Source organism: Anguilla anguilla, chromosome 3 (genome assembly GCF_013347855.1).
Source record: "Anguilla anguilla isolate fAngAng1 chromosome 3, fAngAng1.pri, whole genome shotgun sequence".
In the NCBI taxonomy this organism is placed as follows: Eukaryota; Metazoa; Chordata; class Actinopteri; order Anguilliformes; family Anguillidae; genus Anguilla; species Anguilla anguilla.
Genome location: NC_049203.1, coordinates 26,771,704 through 26,789,663, shown reverse-complemented (window position 1 = coordinate 26,789,663; position 17,960 = coordinate 26,771,704). Strand labels below are relative to the sequence as shown.

At 47.2% G+C, this 17,960-nt stretch overlaps 1 protein-coding gene across 7 annotated transcripts in view; it reads left to right on the top strand.

Annotated features, from left to right (window-relative positions):
• The window catches only part of herc2 (HECT and RLD domain containing E3 ubiquitin protein ligase 2), a 118,593-nt gene that overhangs the window by 94,454 nt on the left and 6,179 nt on the right, over nucleotides 1-17,960 (top strand). For all 7 annotated transcript variants that reach the window (XM_035409773.1, XM_035409779.1, XM_035409774.1 and 4 more), the window contains 12 exons: nucleotides 2,933-3,094; nucleotides 3,641-3,732; nucleotides 6,364-6,503; nucleotides 7,313-7,500; nucleotides 8,402-8,599; nucleotides 10,254-10,337; nucleotides 10,761-10,902; nucleotides 11,521-11,715; nucleotides 12,287-12,399; nucleotides 15,817-16,007; nucleotides 16,354-16,459; nucleotides 17,322-17,534. In XM_035409773.1, the coding sequence (XP_035265664.1) occupies nucleotides 2,933-3,094; nucleotides 3,641-3,732; nucleotides 6,364-6,503; nucleotides 7,313-7,500; nucleotides 8,402-8,599; nucleotides 10,254-10,337; nucleotides 10,761-10,902; nucleotides 11,521-11,715; nucleotides 12,287-12,399; nucleotides 15,817-16,007; nucleotides 16,354-16,459; nucleotides 17,322-17,534 (1,824 nt within the window). The remainder of the gene's footprint in view (nucleotides 1-2,932; nucleotides 3,095-3,640; nucleotides 3,733-6,363; nucleotides 6,504-7,312; nucleotides 7,501-8,401; nucleotides 8,600-10,253; nucleotides 10,338-10,760; nucleotides 10,903-11,520; nucleotides 11,716-12,286; nucleotides 12,400-15,816; nucleotides 16,008-16,353; nucleotides 16,460-17,321; nucleotides 17,535-17,960) is intronic.

Below are 17,960 nucleotides of genomic sequence, written 5' to 3'. Positions count from 1 at the left end.
ACTGTACATATACACACAGTGAGGACCAGCTCAAACCAAAACTGGTGTGTATCTCACATATACTGTACATATACACACAGTGAGGACCAGCTCAAACCAAAACTGGTGTGTATCTCACATATACTGTTCATATACACACAGTGAGGACCAGCTCAAACCAAAACTGGTGTGTATCTCACATATACTGTTCATATACACACAGTGAGGACCAGCTCAAACCAAAACTGGTGTGTATCTCACATATACTGTGCATATACACACAGTGAGGACCAGCTCAAACCAAAACTGGTGTGTATCTCACATATACTACATAAACACACAGTGAGGACCAGCTCAAACCAAAACTGGTGTGTATCTCACATATACTGTTCATATACACACAGTGAGGACCAGCTCAAACCAAAACTGGTGTGTATCTCACATATACTACATAAACACACAGTGAGGACCAGCTCAAACCAAAACTGGTGTGTATCTCACATATACTGTACATATACACACAGTGAGGACCAGCTCAAACCAAAACTGGTGTGTATCTCACATATACTGTACATATACACACAGTGAGGACCAGCTCAAACCAAAACTGGTGTGTATCTCACATATACTACATAAACACACAGTGAGGACCAGCTCAAACCAAAACTGGTGTGTATCTCACATATACTGTACATATACACACAGTGAGGACCAGCTCAAACCAAAACTGGTGTGTATCTCACATATACTGTACATATACACACAGTGAGGACCAGCTCAAACCAAAACTGGTGTGTATCTCACATATACTGTTCATATACACACAGTGAGGACCAGCTCAAACCAAAACTGGTGTGTATCTCACATATACTGTTCATATACACACAGTGAGGACCAGCTCAAACCAAAACTGGTGTGTATCTCACATATACTGTACATATACACACAGTGAGGACCAGCTCAAACCAAAACTGGTGTGTATCTCACATATACTACATATACACACAGTGAGGACCAGCTCAAACCAAAACTGGTGTGTATCTCACATATACTGTTCATATACACACAGTGAGGACCAGCTCAAACCAAAACTGGTGTGTATCTCACATATACTGTTCATATACACACAGTGAGGACCAGCTCAAACCAAAACTGGTGTGTATCTCACATATACTGTACATATACACACAGTGAGGACCAGCTCAAACCAAAACTGGTGTGTATCTCACATATACTGTTCATATACACACAGTGAGGACCAGCTCAAACCAAAACTGGTGTGTATCTCACATATACTGTACATATACACACAGTGAAGACCAGCTCAAACCAAAACTGGTGTGTATCTCACATATACTGTGCATATACAGACAGTGAGGACCAGCTCAAACCAAAACTGGTGTGTATCTCACATATACTGTACATATACACACAGTGAGGACCAGCTCAAACCAAAACTGGTGTGTATCTCACATATACTGTACATATACACACAGTGAGGACCAGCTCAAACCAAAACTGGTGTGTATCTCACATATACTGTTCATATACACACAGCGAGGACCAGCTCAAACCAAAACTGGTGTGTATCTCACATATACTGTACATATATACACACAGTGAGGACCAGCTCAAACCAAAACTGGTGTGTATCTCACATATACTGTACATATACACACAGTGAGGACCAGCTCAAACCAAAACTGGTGTGTATCTCACATATACTGTACATATACACACAGTGAAGACCAGCTCAAACCAAAACTGGTGTATATCTCACATGTACTACATATACACACAGTGAAGACCAGCTCAAACCAAAACTGGTGTGTATCTCACATATACTGTTCATAATACACACAGTGAAGACCAGCTCAAACCAAAACTGGTGTGTATCTCACATATACTGTTCATATACACACAGTGGGATCCAGCTCACACTGAAACTGGTGTGTATCTCACATATACTGTTCATATACACACAGTGAGGACCAGCTCAAACTAAAAGTGGTGTTCTATATACACACAGTGAGGACCCGTTCCATCCAAAACTGGTGTGTATCTTTCATATTATACACATACACAGTGAGGACCAGCTTTGTTTTGTGCATTTTCTTTATTTTACCAGGAATGATCCATTGAGATTGAGATTAATATCTCTGTTACGCGGTCGTCTTGACCAAGAGGCAGTGAAGAGAAATACACATACATATAGCCATACTTGCATCAAATCCTAGCTCAAACCACACACACACACTCCTGCTTAAAAACGCACAATGACTGAACCACGCGTGTGGAAGCACACGTGAAAGTAAATTGCTCAGAAATGGACCCTTGTGACTCAAACGCAGAATGCTAATTCCGGCCCGGAGCAGTAGCGCGCTCTGGTTTTGTGGGGAAGGCGGAAGCACGTGGTTTTTCCGAACGCAGCTAGCGTCCGGGGAGTAATTAGCATTCCTGCCGCGCGAGGCTGCGAGAGCCGGCGTGGCATTTGCGGCGGGAGCCGTGCCCTTTCAGGAAGCGGGCCCGGGGAGCGCCTGTCGGCGCGCGGTCCTGCGAGAGCGCCGGCGCCGCTAACGTGCTAACCGCAGTATTAGGCTGCGTCCGGGGGCGGTGACTAAGCCGCCCACGGCTCTCGCGTACGGTACGAGCACGCTGAGTTCGCTCCTTGAAGTCCGCCTCCCTGTAGACCTGTGAAGGTTTTCAGGCGTCATGTATGACAGAGTCTCGATGCGTGCGTTCGTTTTGAGCAGGTCTAATGCATTCCTGACGTCCAAACACCGTAGGGCCCTTTGTTGTATGTGTAACTGTAAAAAATTTTTTTTAAAAAGAATGAAAAAGCGAGCGAGTGCGCACGTGTGTTCTCGTGTGCGTGCGTGTTTGTGTGCGCAGTTGCCTGTTGTTATGCGTGCATGTGCACACTGACGTGTGCCCGCTCCCGTGCCCGCTCCAGGTGGACGCCCTGCAGGGTCACAGGGTGATCGATGTGGCGTGCGGCAGCGGGGACGCGCAGACGCTGTGCCTGACGGACGATGACATGGTGTGGTCCTGGGGGGACGGAGACTACGGCAAGCTTGGGAGGGGGGGCAGCGACGGCTGCAAGGTCCCCATGAAGGTAGGAGTCAGTTTCTCTCTGCTTGCATCTATCTATCTCTCTATCTATGTGTATCTCTCTTTCTCTCTCTCTCTCTCTCTGTACCTCTTTCCCTCTCTCTGTATCTCTAAGTGCTACCAAAGTAATTACTTTATCAGAATTTGTAAGATCTTTATCAGAATATCAGTAACAGCATCAGTTATGTAATGGATACTCAGATCATGGATCTTTTTACTTGTGATTTGGGTAAGTAATTGATGTGTTTTAATGTTTTTTGCTTTTACACTGACATTTGACAACTTTTTTAGTAAGTCCTCCCAGCCATTTGCAATGGCAATAATGAAGCAACAGCAGGTCTCTCCTTAGTGCAGAACGAGATGGTCCCATCTTGTGATTGGAGGAGCTGCGAGAGAGCATGGCGTCAGGCCGGAGGGCTACCCTGCTGTTTTACTGCTAGGAGCTCTCCCTTCTTCCCTCCATCCTTTCATCTCCTCTCCTCTCCTCTCCTCTCTTCCTCTGCCACACTGCCTGAGGCCTGTGCTCTGTCTCCCTGTGACGCGGCTGCAGATCGACTCGCTCACGGGCCTGGGGGTGGTCAAGGTGGAGTGCGGCTCCCAGTTCTCCGTGGCGCTCACCAAGTCCGGATCCGTCTACACGTGGTACGCCCGCACACCCCCCGCCCGCACACCCCGCCCGCACGCGCCGGGCAGGGTGACCGCGCAGACGGCTCGGCGGGGTTTCTTGTCCCCTTCGGTCCGAATGGCCGCAGGCAGGCTGAGGAGGACACCATCTTGTGTCCTTGTGACACTGACAGCGGAAGCTTCGCAAAAGAAAGAATGAATTTGCCGAGAGCCTCCCTCTGATTGGCTGACTGTACCAGACTCAGTTCCCCCCGCTGACCTCTCACAGCTGGTGTTTGCTTTCCTGATATTAATATCCACAGCGCTTCATGCGCTGAGCTCAGCTCTTTATTCTCATGATCAGGGCCTATATTAGAACACCAGCTGTCTTCTCCAGAGGACGGTTGGGGTTAGGTAAGGGAACAGGGCTTCAAACTCAGAGGCTGCTCAGGGCACTGCTTTTGAATAATAGCTTGAATGTTATAGAAGATTTGTTGGCTGTGCAAGTTTTTCTAAATAAGAGAGTCTGCTACATGCCTGAATGTTAGACTGAATAAGGAGACAGCGATTTTAGCCAGTCTAAGTTTACCGTAAGATGGGAACTCCTATTGATCCTCGTGTTTGAGTTGGTTCATCGATGACCTATTTCTAGTAAAACCTGTCCCAGACTCACTCAGCACTTAAAACACTACCCTTATCTGGTCATTGCTGTCTTGATTCAAAAATGCATATAGCTTATTTTCAGCAAACTGACTTCCGGCTAAGGACATTTTTAAGTTTTAACACAATGTCTTGTGTAGAGTCTGACCAGCACTTGATTTTTGGGTTTGGTACTGATGCAAATATTTGGTGAGTAAATTAGAAACTTTTTTCCTCATATTATAGAATGACATAAACATACATTTTTTATAATATAGATCCCTCAAATTTAGCTCCCAAAGAGAAACTGATGAGACACCCTTAGTGGCGAGGTTACATGCATGCATGTGTCAGCAACTGTACCGCACAAGCACCTGACCCCAGATCTCATTGGCTGCTTGAGTTTATCTAACTGCAAAATGCAAAGATGGAATGTTTCAGACAGGCTCGAGAAATATGTTTTTGAAGGCCACAAAGCTAACTGCTGGAGGGTGATAATACATTAAATTATATGTGCTTGAAATCAACAAATTATCATAACTGACATTATTAGCTGTGTAGCTAAGCTAGCTAATGGTAACGGGTAGCTCGTAAGCTAGTAGCTAGCTATGATAAGTGCGATAGAACATGTAGGGATGGTGATAGTTAGGACTTGTACTGGTCTTGTATTAGAGGTCAAAAACCAAATTGGTAACTTGTAGCATTGAACCTCTAGCACATAAACTGAGATGGAAACCCTTTTGGGAATGGGGCTTGTTCTTAACTTTGAAAGTGAAGTCCAAATACACCAATTTTAATCGGAATCACTTATTGGAATATATACTTGTAATAATCTAGCCTTTTGAAAAATAGGCTCTAATTTTTTAGTTATAAATTGTTTCATTCAAAATGATAATCAAACCTGTGTAAGTTGTGGTTCCATCAGTCAGCTTTTCTGATGCGGCGTTATCGGATGCAGCATAATAGGCTAATAATGGATCCGATGCCTACTAGCAAAAAATGCTACTGGTCTTGCATTCCTTAAAATTTAATCATTAATCTGTAAGTTAATGCCATAAAAGGTGTAGCATATGTATGCCTATTACAAGGAAACCAAAACTCTTGAGCATTTGAAATCATATGGTGAGCTTCTTGCCATGCCATTAAAGAACAACACAAGCACCATTTCACATCCACAGTTGTGTGGTTTTGCTGTTTTTCTAAATTATCATGCTCTCCTGCTGTCACTAGTCATTTAAGATTAATACCACCACTGACTGTGCAGCTCCCGCCCCTTGTGTATGTTTCAACATTGGGTTGTCAGCCAGGCCCTCAGTAAGAGACATTCGCTGTTCTTGGCCTACCCTCAGGGTCCAGCAACTCGAGAGGTCCTGAAAATGAACATGGTTCTTTAAAATGCTTGAATCTACAGAAATAGAAATAGAGTTCAAGTTATTGCCTTGTGGTTCAATTCTATAGCTTATTCTGGATATGCAAGTTCCCACGGTCTCAAATGAATGCTTGGTCCCGTATGAAAAAATACCAACTGGAGTGTCTTTTTTTCTTTGGGCAATTGTTTAGTTAACAATAAGGTTTTCACTTGTTTGTTCATACTCCCCACAACCACAATTGGATAGCGTTATGTTTATTTTTTCACTAATCTGAATGAATGTGAAACATCTGGTTATTAAACAGATGCTTAAGCAAGGTGGTTTGTGAACCAAAAACGAACTTCATTTGTGTTACACATTGCTCATGAACTTTGGGGTTAAGTCAGCATAACCCTAGCTGATATGACTGCGCAAAAGCACCAGTAGCCTAGCTAGTAACTAGGCTTATCACAGTGTTACTATTTGACACCAGTGTTCCCTCCAAAACACCATGGTACCGAACTGACCATTGGCCTCAACCCAATTTCTGTTCTTTTCTATTAATTCTTTTGTTTTGTTCCATTCTTGTCCTAACTGCTATGAAGCATGAAGCACAATTCCCACACCTGATAATGTCTGTGTGTCTGTGTGTGTGTGTGTGTGTTTGTTTGTGTGTTTCCAGGGGGAAGGGTGACTACCACAGGTTGGGCCACGGCTCGGACGACCACGTGCGCCGGCCCCGGCAGGTCCAGGGCCTCCAGGGGAAGAAAGTGATCGCCATCGCCACAGGGTCCCTGCACTGCGTCTGCTGCACCGAGGACGGTAAAACAGCACCCCCTACAGGCGGCCGCTCCAACACACTCTTCTTCGTGAGCCGCCCTGCTGTACGAAGGGCCCCAGGTTCTATGAGCTACGTCATCGACGCCCACCGCAATGCGCTGGCTATTTTCCACGCCAATAGATGCGATTGTAATTCCAAAACAGGATATCATGTCATGTGTTTAGTATGGCAGTTAAGTAAATATATATGGCACTGATCTACTTTACAGCGATGAGTAAACCAGACTTTTTCTGTGAGCTGGGTTTATTTTATCTTGTGCATAAACCAGTGCCCTCAAGGTGCTCTGCAGTATGCCAGGAACGTAAACCGTAAAAGGTTTACTGGGCTTAAATCTGACTGATTTTTTTATTAGTTTTTTTTATTTTTTTTATCAGTAGATGGATCTGAAAGTTTTCCATTTGCCAAGGAAGGACGGATTTGTTTCCCGAATGCATTTTTTTATCCCTTCTGTCTCGAACAGCCGGGATTGAAACGGTTTAAAAAATGAATTATTACCTGAATGATTCCCCCCCCCCCCCCCCTTTTCCTGACTACCCGAGGCCGGTCTGGGCGCGCTCGTTGGAATGCGTCCCGTGGACCATTTCTTTCTCTCCAGAGACCGAGTGAGAAACTGGCCCTGGGGAAGCCTTGTTTTAAATTCAGCAGGGGTGCCCGCTCTGGCGTTCCCCTGCGCGCTCCGAGCGCTAATGGGAGCGGCTAGCGTCTGTTGGGGTGCGGTGTGAGCACGCGCTCGCGCTCCGCGAGGTCTCCCTCCGAGCGCGCGCGTGACGCTCGATGTCCTTCGCTTCAGGGGAGGTGTACACGTGGGGGGACAACGACGAGGGCCAGCTGGGGGACGGCACCACCAACGCCATCCAGAGGCCGCGGCTGGTCGCCGCGCTGCAGGGGAAGAAGATCAACCGGGTGGCCTGCGGCTCCGCCCACACGCTCTCTTGGTCCACCAGCAAACCCGCCAACGCTGGCAGGCTCCCCGCGCAGGTGGGCCCGCCCCCTTCGCTCGCCCGGTCATCACTCGTTCACTCTCCATTCCTTTATTCATCCGTCCATCCGTTCACTTACTGACATGCTCTGACTTCAATCATCCATCCATTTATTAGTTCTTTCATCTCTTCATTTGTGCAGTAATTAATTCATTCATCCATTCATTAATTTTCATCCATACATTCATTACTTTTGATTTCAGATTCAATAGGTGCCCCACCTATAAAGGCTTACAAGACACTTTTCATATCTAATTATTATTATTAATAACAACAATAATAATAATAATAAATAAATAAATAATTCCATACAACTTCAATGACTAGTGCAGGTGTTTAATTAGTTAAAATTTGAGTGGGCCCTGGTGTTTGTTGGAGATTGGCATTTGTTTTTCTAGCCAGATTAATCTTACTTTAAAACTGGGTTACTAGCTATTTAACTTCCAGTGGCTTCTATAGGCACAGTCATGCGCAGGCAAAATTAAAAATGGGATAATCCACATAATGGGACGTGGAGAACTGGGTATTTAGGTACGCTGCTAGCCTACGGATAGCATATTTATCTCAACATGACTACTGGTAGCTCTATTGTACATTTTCCAAATACAATGCAACTTGGTAACATCTCATGAAATTTTATATCAAATTGCGAGCTGTATACCGCACCTCACCATGTTGCTGTGGAAAACTGATGAACTGCTTACCAGGGTGATACTTTAAAAACGGTGCCACACTATGATTGGAGATTGATGTTTATTTTATTTATTTACGTAGTTTCTGGCTATTGAACGGTCTGTTGTCGTTAGAGACGAGTGTTTTTTACAGTACGTGGCCAGACTGTGACGGGGGCTTCTGTGCCGGGGTGTGTGTGACTGAAGCCCGTTCCCTCCGTGTCCCAGGTTCCCATGGAGTATAACCACCTGCAGGAGATCCCCATCATCGCGCTGAGGAACAGGCTGCTGCTGCTGCACCACATCTCTGAGCTCTTCTGCCCCTGCATCCCCATGTTCCACCTGGAGGGCCGGCTGGGACACACGGGACAGGGCCCCTCTGTGGGCTTCGACACGCTCAGAGGCATCCTCATCTCCCAGGGAAAAGTGAGCAGCGCTCTCACGCACACACACACACACACACACACACGCACGCGCTCACACACACACTCACACACACTCAGAGGCATCCTCATATCCCAGGGAAAAGTGAGCAGCGCTCTCACACACACACACACACATATGCTCACACGTGCGCACACACACACGCACTCACACACACTCAGAGGCATCCTCATATCCCAGGGAAAAGTGAGCAGAGCTCTCTCACACACACACACACACACACACACACACACGCTCAGAGGCATCCTCATCTCCCAGGGAAAAGTGAGCAGCGCTCTCACACACACACACACACACACACGCACTCACACACACATACACACACACACACGCACGCGCTCACACACACATACACACACACACACACACACACACACACGCTCAGAGGCATCCTCATCTCCCAGGGAAAAGTGAGCAACGCTCGCACGCACACACACATACGCTCACACACGCGCACACACATACACACACGCTCAGAGGCATCCTCATCTCCCAGGGAAAAGTGAGCAGTGCTCTCTCTCACACACACACACACACACACGCTCAGAGGCATCCTCATCTCCCAGGGAAAAGTGAGCAGCGCTCTCACACACACACATACGCTCACACGCACACGCACACACACACGCGCTCACACACACATGCATACACTCACACACACTCAGAGGCATCCTCATATCCCAGGGAAAAGTGAGCAGCGCTCACACACACACACACACACACTCACACTCACACACACACACATGCGCTCACACACACACATACATGCACTCACTCACACTCAGGCATCCTCATCTCCCAGGGAAAAGTGAGCAGCGCTCTCACACACGCACACACACACACACACACACGCTCATGCACGCACACACACACGCACTCACACACACTCAGAGTCATCCTCATATCCCAGGGAAAAGTGAGCAGAGCGCTCTCTCACACACACAAACACGCACACACACACGCACACACACACACACGCATGCACGCACGCACTCACACATACATACACTCACACACACTCAGAGGCATCCTCAACTCCCAGGGAAAAGTGAGCACCGTTCTCTCACACACACACGCTCACACACACGCATAGACACACACAAGCACGCACACACAGACACACACACACACACGCTCAGAGGCATCCTCGTCTCCCAGGGAAAATTGAGCAGTGCTCACACACACACACACACGTGCACGCACACCCACACGCTCACCCTCACACGCACTCACTGAATACATGAATATAGTACGAGGAAAGTATATATGCATTCGCTGCATAAACACACTGCAAGCACAAATGCTAAGCATGCGTTGGCTATGTCTGCCTGCACGCTGTGCTCTCATTAAGTAAACACCCACATGCGCGCACACAGTGGCTTGGCTTAGCAGTCCATTCAGGATCATCTCTCCAGAGGAAGCGGTGGGTTTGCGTACGCGACAACAGGTCCTGTGTAACGGGCCAAGAACTGAGCGAGATACACCTCCTCAGTCATCTCCGTATGTTTCCGGTCCCTGGAGGCTGTGGAAGTGTCTGGCGCAGGCCTGTGTTCTGCGCTCGGTGAGAAGCGCCGAGGCCGGCTCCCTTCACCCCGCTGCCCGGGGCCTAACGCGCGCGCGTCCTCTCCGTTTGCAGGAAGCGGCGTTCCGCAAGGTGGTGCAGGCCACCATGGTGAGGGACCGACAGCACGGGCCTGTGGTGGAGCTCAACCGGATACAGGTGCGGCCCCGTTTCACACGCGCGTGTGCGCACACGTACGTGCACGTGTGCACTCGCGCACATAGGCGCACACGCATGCACGTGCACAGGCACATGCAGATACGCAGGATGATTTCTGACTTCACGCCTCTCAGGTCTGGCCAGGCCTGTTTTATGCAGCTTGAGTATTATTGAAAAAGCAGCCGGCCTAAATTTTCATTTTATTTGTTCTTTTTTTTTTGTTTCTTATTTGTTTGTTTTGCCCAAGCAGTGGTTCCGGTTTTTCACTTGCGTTCAGTGATTTTTGCAGGTGTCTCGCAGCCGGACGCCAGCCTCCCCCTCCCGCCCACCTAGGACCTGACTTCTGCGTCATACCCCCACAATCAGCAGCGTGTGGAGAGGCCTAATCCGGCCTAACCCTGCTGTTCCCTCCCCCCCCCCCAGGTGAAGCGCTCCCGCAGTAAAGGGGGTCTTGCCGGCCCGGATGGGACCAAGTCCGTTTTCGGTCAGATGTGCGCTAAGATGAGCTCCTTCAGCCCGGACAGCCTGCTCCTCCCGCACCGCGTGTGGAAGGTCAAGTTTGTGGGTACGTCTGAGTGCTGTGCCGTGTTCAGGTCTCGCCAGAACGTGTGGCCCGTATAGCAGTGGTACATGCAGTATGTATGTAATGTGTTGGGTATTCAGCCCCCTTTGGTAATTAAGCGAAGAGATTACCGATGCATTGAATTGTAATTAGTGTTGCTTTTGTGTGCGTGTGTGTGCATGTGTGCGTGTGTGTGTGTGTGTGTGCGTGTGTCTGTGCATGCGTGTGTTTGTGTGTGTGTGTGTGTGTGCATGCGTGTGTGTGTATATATATGTATGTGTGTGTGCGTGCGTGTGTATGTGTGCGTATATGCATATGTATGTGTGCGTATGTGTGTGTGTGTGTGTGTATGTGTGCATGCGTGTATGTGTGTGCATATATGTGTGTGTGCGTGTTTATGTGTGTGTGTGTGTTTATGTGCGTGTGCATGCGTGTATGTGTGTGCATATATGTGTGTGTGTGTGTGTGTGTGTGTGTGCATATATGCGTGTGTGCGTGTTTATGTGTGTGTGCGTGCGCGTGATTGTGTGTGTGTGCGTGTGTGTGTGTGCGTGTGCGTGTATGTGTGTGCATATGTGTGTGCGCGTGATTGTGTGTGTGTGTGTGTGTGCGCGGTCCCAGGCGAGTCGGTGGATGACTGCGGAGGGGGCTACAGCGAGTCCATCGCCGAGATGTGCGAGGAGCTGCAGAACGGCCTCACGCCGCTGCTCATCGTCACTCCCAACGGCCGCGACGAGTCCGGCGCCAACCGAGACTGCTTCCTGCTCAACCCCGCCGCCAAGTCGCCCCTGCACATGAACATGTTCCGCTTCCTAGGTGTGAACCCCTGTGCAGGAAACCAAAGCCTATTTCAATGGCAGAATGTGTGGGGAACTCAGGCGTGCTGTTTCGTAAATTGAATGCCGGTATATACAAGCTCTAGAAAAAGTGTCTATAAAAAAAGTTCATTTGCTTCCAGTCCCTTGTAATAGGCTGGGGAGAATAGCGTCGACTCTAAGAGCGGAATCAGAAAGGCTTCTTCACGGCAGCTTTTATCGCTCTGGCAGCGTGCGGCTAGGTGCCCGATGAAATTTTATGTTTTGGAATTCTTTCTTTCTGTACATAACCGGCTACTGGTAAACAAAATGGCTGACCTCGGCTACTGTAGCCTAATTTAACAGCATTCTGTGCAGCCTGCTTCAAGCACATAGCATGATTCAGAATTTCACTTACAGTACAGCAAATTAACGGCCTGTCCCCCTCAGCACTGAACGGTCTTGCTCCCTTTAAATAAAAACCGAAGCCTGGAGATTTCGGGGAGGGGGGGTGGAGGGGTGGGGGACGGGAGAGTGGAATTTCCCAGGAGTGGGAGTGCTTGCTGAACTGGATGCGTGACCCGTGTCTGCAGGTGTGCTCCTGGGCATCGCCATCCGCACCGGGAGCCCCCTGAGCCTCAACCTGGCCGAGCCCGTGTGGAAGCAGCTGGCGGGAATGAACCTGACCATCGCTGACCTCAGTGAGGTAAGGGCCCCGCCTCGGAGCGCGTCGGCCGCCGCTTTAGCATTTAACGCCTCCGCTGCTACGGTCAACGCCTGTGGCCACCTCACTGCAGAAACTGCGGTTCACTGTGTATAATTAATATTTCTCTGAAAATACGTCCGAGTGGGGGAAGGGCATTAGAACACTTTTGTCCGAAAGGTAAAAGCAAGCCAGGTTGTGCATTTAAACTCCTTTTTTTTAAAAAAAAAAAGCAGTTGGAAGAGCTTTTTGTCTGTGTTATGTAACTGAGCTGCCCTGAGCCTTGCTTTCATGTTTCCGCTAATGGTTTTTAGCGGTTCAGTGACCTGGAACAGGTCGGCGTAAGGGTATAGGTTTCATTCATTGGTGGGGGCATATTTGACGATTGTGCTGCAGGCCACCAATGCCCTTACCCTACCCCCACACCCCCCCCAACACTGCCTGCACACACACACACACGCACACACGCACAAACAAACACACATACGCACTCACACACAGTACCATAATGTGCAGAGTTCCATTAAAGATGGTCAATACCTGAGCTGACTGTCATGACCGTAACTGTAAAATGGAGTAAACCGGCGCATGTTGAATTTGGCTATGCTAACTTCACTTAAAGGAAACTAGCTAAATATGCATTCTTACGTACATATACTGATTTTTCTAGAAGTAAAAAAAAAAAATTATGTTGTGTCCATTTTCCTTTTGTTTGAGGCCGTGGTGGTTTGGTCACCTGCAAACCCAAAATGAAATGATAATTTGGATGAAGAGCATTATCAAACACGCAATAGGCTAATTATCTTGCTAAGCAGGCCATAGTGTTAGCAAACAAGCTAACTGGCTAGTTAGCACATTCTGGCCTAGGAAGATATTAGTATTTTAGCAGAGTAGACCAGCGTGGGAGAGGCAACAAGGAAATGTGGAGACGGAGTTAATCGATCATGGTGTGCCTGAAAATGTCTGGACAAATGGTGGTAATAATTATTTCTGGAGACCATAGAGCATTATCGCCACTTTTCACTTCATGAACAGAATTTCAGTTCATTTCTTTTATTGATTTAACAAAATAAATATAAAGATGAAATTGATTGAATGAATGAATGAATGAATGAATAAACAAGACCATCAGGTAACGGAAGGGGCTGCTTTCTGGGGCAAATCCCCGTTTATGTCTGTTCAAAGGGTGTTCTCCATCAGGCTGCTTTAATGTGAATGTACTACAGAGCAGTAATGGTTACTGAATAGGGGTATTATTAGATATAGAGGAAAGGGATGAAGGTGACCTTTTATAACAATCTGCGTTACTTTCGCCTGACTTACTGTGTTATCACAAAAACGGGGTTGCCCTCATGGATCTATTATTTCCTTAAAGTAGGAACCTATTTGTGCAAGCACCATCACATATGCAGAGAAAATGCAACAAAACGGTAGATGATCTTGCGTATTATTTACAGGGTTCACGTAGACACACCCGTACAGCTCCAACATTCCCCAAAACATGGAGATACATGCATAAAACCAAAAAAAAAAAATAAATCCCAAAAATCTAGAAACTTCATGGCAGTACCAGCAACAAAAAAAGGTCTCAATCCAGTCTGGTTTTTAATTTGGTTAACGCAGAATAAACTAAACTAAAACCAATTCAGTCCAACATTTGTTTACTGCGTCATCTTCGACCTCTGCGTATTTGTGATACCGATGCTCTCTTTACTTTTAAGATTATAACTTTTCTAAAGTCTCGTTTTGTTTCGCTGCTGACATTTCCTGGCGCCTCCATTGAGGTTCGAGAGACCTTTCTTCCGCCATTTTACCTCTCAGGTTAATATATTATTGATGCACTGTAAGCCTATGATGCCCTGAAACGGGGGAGACTATTTATAAAGAGTTTCTGTCGTCCTGAAAATGTTTAGCCCCCCACCCCACCCCCCGGCAAATGGCTGTGCCCTTTACTTGGGCCTGTTGAGCCAGATCAGAGGTCACACCCAGCGCTGGTGCTGTGGAATAGATCTCTGACGCAGACAGACTCCCCATGGCCTGCTTGCGTCCTTTGTTGGCATTTATGATGGTGGTTTGATTATTATCATGAGCTTCACATCGTGTTCAGCGGCGGCTGACGACGGCCCTCCACAGAGGAGCCGTTGTTGGGTGGTCTGGCCGGCGGTGGCGCAGTACGGACAGAGGGGCTGTTGTTGGGTGCTCTTTCTGGAGGGGGGGTGGGGGGTGGGGGGTGGGGGCTGAAAGGTTAAGGGGGGGTGGGGGGGTGGTGGTGACGGTGAGCAGTGCGTGTGGCTGCGGAGCAGGAGAGCAGCCGGAGGTGGGGGGGGGGGGGGGAGGGATCAGCTGTTCTCCACACGGAACGTCTCCGCTGCCTTTGATCCGACTGCTCTGTAACAGCTTTATCGGGCTCTTTGTGATTTCTGAGCTCACCAGTGCTCCCTTTCTTCTCAATGGTGTTCTAAACACTTGATTTTAGTAAGGTCAGTGTTTGTGGCCTATGTCTATGGCTTATGTTTAAGGCTGTTTTTTTTTTTTAATTTGTCAGCCTCATAATGGTTTCCTTGACTTTCATTGGCACAACTCTGGTCTTCGTGTTGTCAAATGCCAGTAACTGACTCCAAAGGCAATCAAAAGGCTAGAATACAGACTAGATACTGAAAGCTGTCTTATACCTGCACTGAGGAAGCATTTGAGCACACCTGATCAATCCAGAACACATGTGATGCCATTTTCCCCAAACATTATGATGCCCTCATTGCCCTGAAATGTAGAGACTATTTATAAAAAGTGTACATGATGAAACCAAATTGTGTAAAAATACCCTTAATAAAAGTTGAATGTGAATTTTTTGAGTATGAATCTAAAATTGTGTAGTACAGAGTCAAATCAAGAAAAAAATATGTCTTTGTCCCAAACGTTATTGGAGATTTGTTTGCATATATGCACGTGTGTAGACGTATACGTGTATGTATATTTAAACACACACGCACATATATATATATATATATATATATATATATATAAATGAAGAAGATACGTAAAAGTCTGCTGGTTTTACGCTGGCTTAGCAATGATGTAAGGTTAATGACTTCTAGTTTAATTTACAGTCTAGACATTTACCTGAAGCTTTTAGTTGAAGTAAATTATGGAAGATTTAAATTAAGGTGCAGTTAACATGGCTGAAAAGCTACTACTTGCGCTAACCAGCAATCAGTGATTTGTGCCAGAAGACCTGCAAATCCAAGGGTAGTTTAATTATCTAGTGCTCAGTCTAATAAAATACGCAAAATTACAACAGAAGTTCATTATTTCTTATCGGTTCTCAAATACACACACACACTCACGCATAGGCGCACACACACACACACACATACTCACACACAGTTCCCTGATGTACAGTAAACGATGTTTCCTCCTCAGGTCGATAAAGACTTCATCCCCGGGCTGATGTACATCCGGGATAATGAGGCCACGTCGGAGGAGTTTGAGGCGATGACCCTGCCATTCACCGTGCCAAACGCCAGCGGCCAGGACATCCAGCTCAGCTCCAAGTACTCCCACATCACGCTGGACAACCGGGCCGAATATGTGCGCCTAGCAATAAACTACAGGTGAGGCAGCTCTGTGTGTGTGTGTGTGCGTGTGTGTGCGCGTGCACGAGTGCGTGTGCATACGTGAATGCGTGCCTGTGTGAGCATGGGTCTGTGTGTGTATGTGTGTGTGTGTGCGTGAGTGCGTGTGCATGCGTGAATGCGTGTCTGTGTGAGCACGTGTCTGTCGTGTGTGTACGCATTAGTGCGTGTGTCTGTATGTGTGGGATTGTGTACTAAATGTGTGTTTGTAAGTTAATGTGTGCATGCGAACGAGAGGGAAAGCGCATGTGTGTGAAAGTGTCAGTGTGTTTGTGTGCAAGCTCATGTGGGCCTGTGCTGACCTGCTGTGCCCCGCCCCCTGCAGGCTCCATGAGTTTGACGAGCAGGTGTCGGCTGTGCGTGAGGGCATGGCCCGGGTGGTCCCTGTTCCCCTGCTCTCCCTATTCACTGGATACGAGCTGGAAACCATGGTAATGCTGCTCAGTCAACCCACTCCACACTGATTGTTATTATTATGTTATTACTACGATTTTATTAGCAGTGAGGTGACAGCGTATTATAACGATTAATGAACTGGGCTTTTAATGGAGAGGTTGCAGGTTCGATTCTCAGGTGTGGCATTGCCATTGTACCCTTTAAAAGGGTACTTAACTTGAATAGCTTCTGTGAATATCTAGCTGTATTAAAAGGATTACGTAAAAAAACAGTGTCATTGTGTAAATGACTCTCAGTAAAAGCAGCTGCTAATTGTGATTTTTAGTTGAGGAGGACAAATGAATTGCCTCTGATCTGACAGGTGCAATGACATCCATTTTGAGAATACTGAGCCCCACGTTGTGTGCCACATTTATTTAAAAAAAAAAATAAATAAAAACTCAACCCAGTTCAATTAAATCAGTTCAATTAATTCGGTCTGATGTAATATAATGCAGTTATTAGACTAGAAATGAGCACATTCAGAAGGCACACAGCACACACTGGGCCTCATTCACAAAACTTTTCTTAAATTATTTTTAGTTTTGTTCTTAAAAATGTTCCTACGAAAAACCAATAAGGGATTCATGACAAAGCCCAGATGTTTTTTTGTGCGTATCCCGGATGTATAAGATGATGAATGCTGACCGCTTGTAAATTTTATGCGCTATCCTGTTCATGTGATTTACATAAGAAGAAAGCCATGAACAAATACAGATAAGAAAAAACTAACTAATGCCGTAATGTTCTCGGAAACGTTCTTGCGCGCAGTTTGCGATCGAATGTTACCGTACGCGCGTTTCGCGAATGGGGCCCGTTGTGCGCGCGCGCGTGAGCCGTGTGCGGTCTCTCTTGCAGGTGTGCGGAAGCCCGGACATCCCGCTGCACCTGCTCAAGTCCGTGGCCACCTACAAGGGCGTGGAGCCCACGGCGCCGCTCATCCAGTGGTTCTGGGAGGTGATGGAGTCCTTCTCCAACACGGAGCGCTCCCTTTTCCTCCGCTTCGTCTGGGGCCGCACCCGCCTGCCCAGGACCATCGCCGACTTCCGCGGCCGCGACTTCGTCGTGCAGGTCAGGCGCGTTTCGGGCTCCCTTACAGGCTCGAGTCTGTGCGAATAAACATTTGCGGTCCGATTATTGGGTATGTCGCGCTATAATCTGGTTGGATGAGCCCTATTCAGGCACAGGAATATTTAGCATTGCAGCAGTGAAATCTCGTCACAGACGGTAAAGTTGAAATGAGACCGTTACTCTTCGGCATTTGGAACGCAGAAATGTGTCGCTGGCCAGGCTTACCAGCTGGCCCGTTGATGCCCTGGGCTATCCTGCTAGCTAGTGTACTGGGTCATGTATCCAGTTTAGAGGGTATTTTTCTAGCAGACTGATAGAGAATAGCCATATTCCTGCAATGGGACGATAGGTTATTTGCTATTAATTTTTTTAGCTGTTTCCAGGGACAAAAGAATTCCTCTGTTATACTGGTTTCCACAGCTCAGA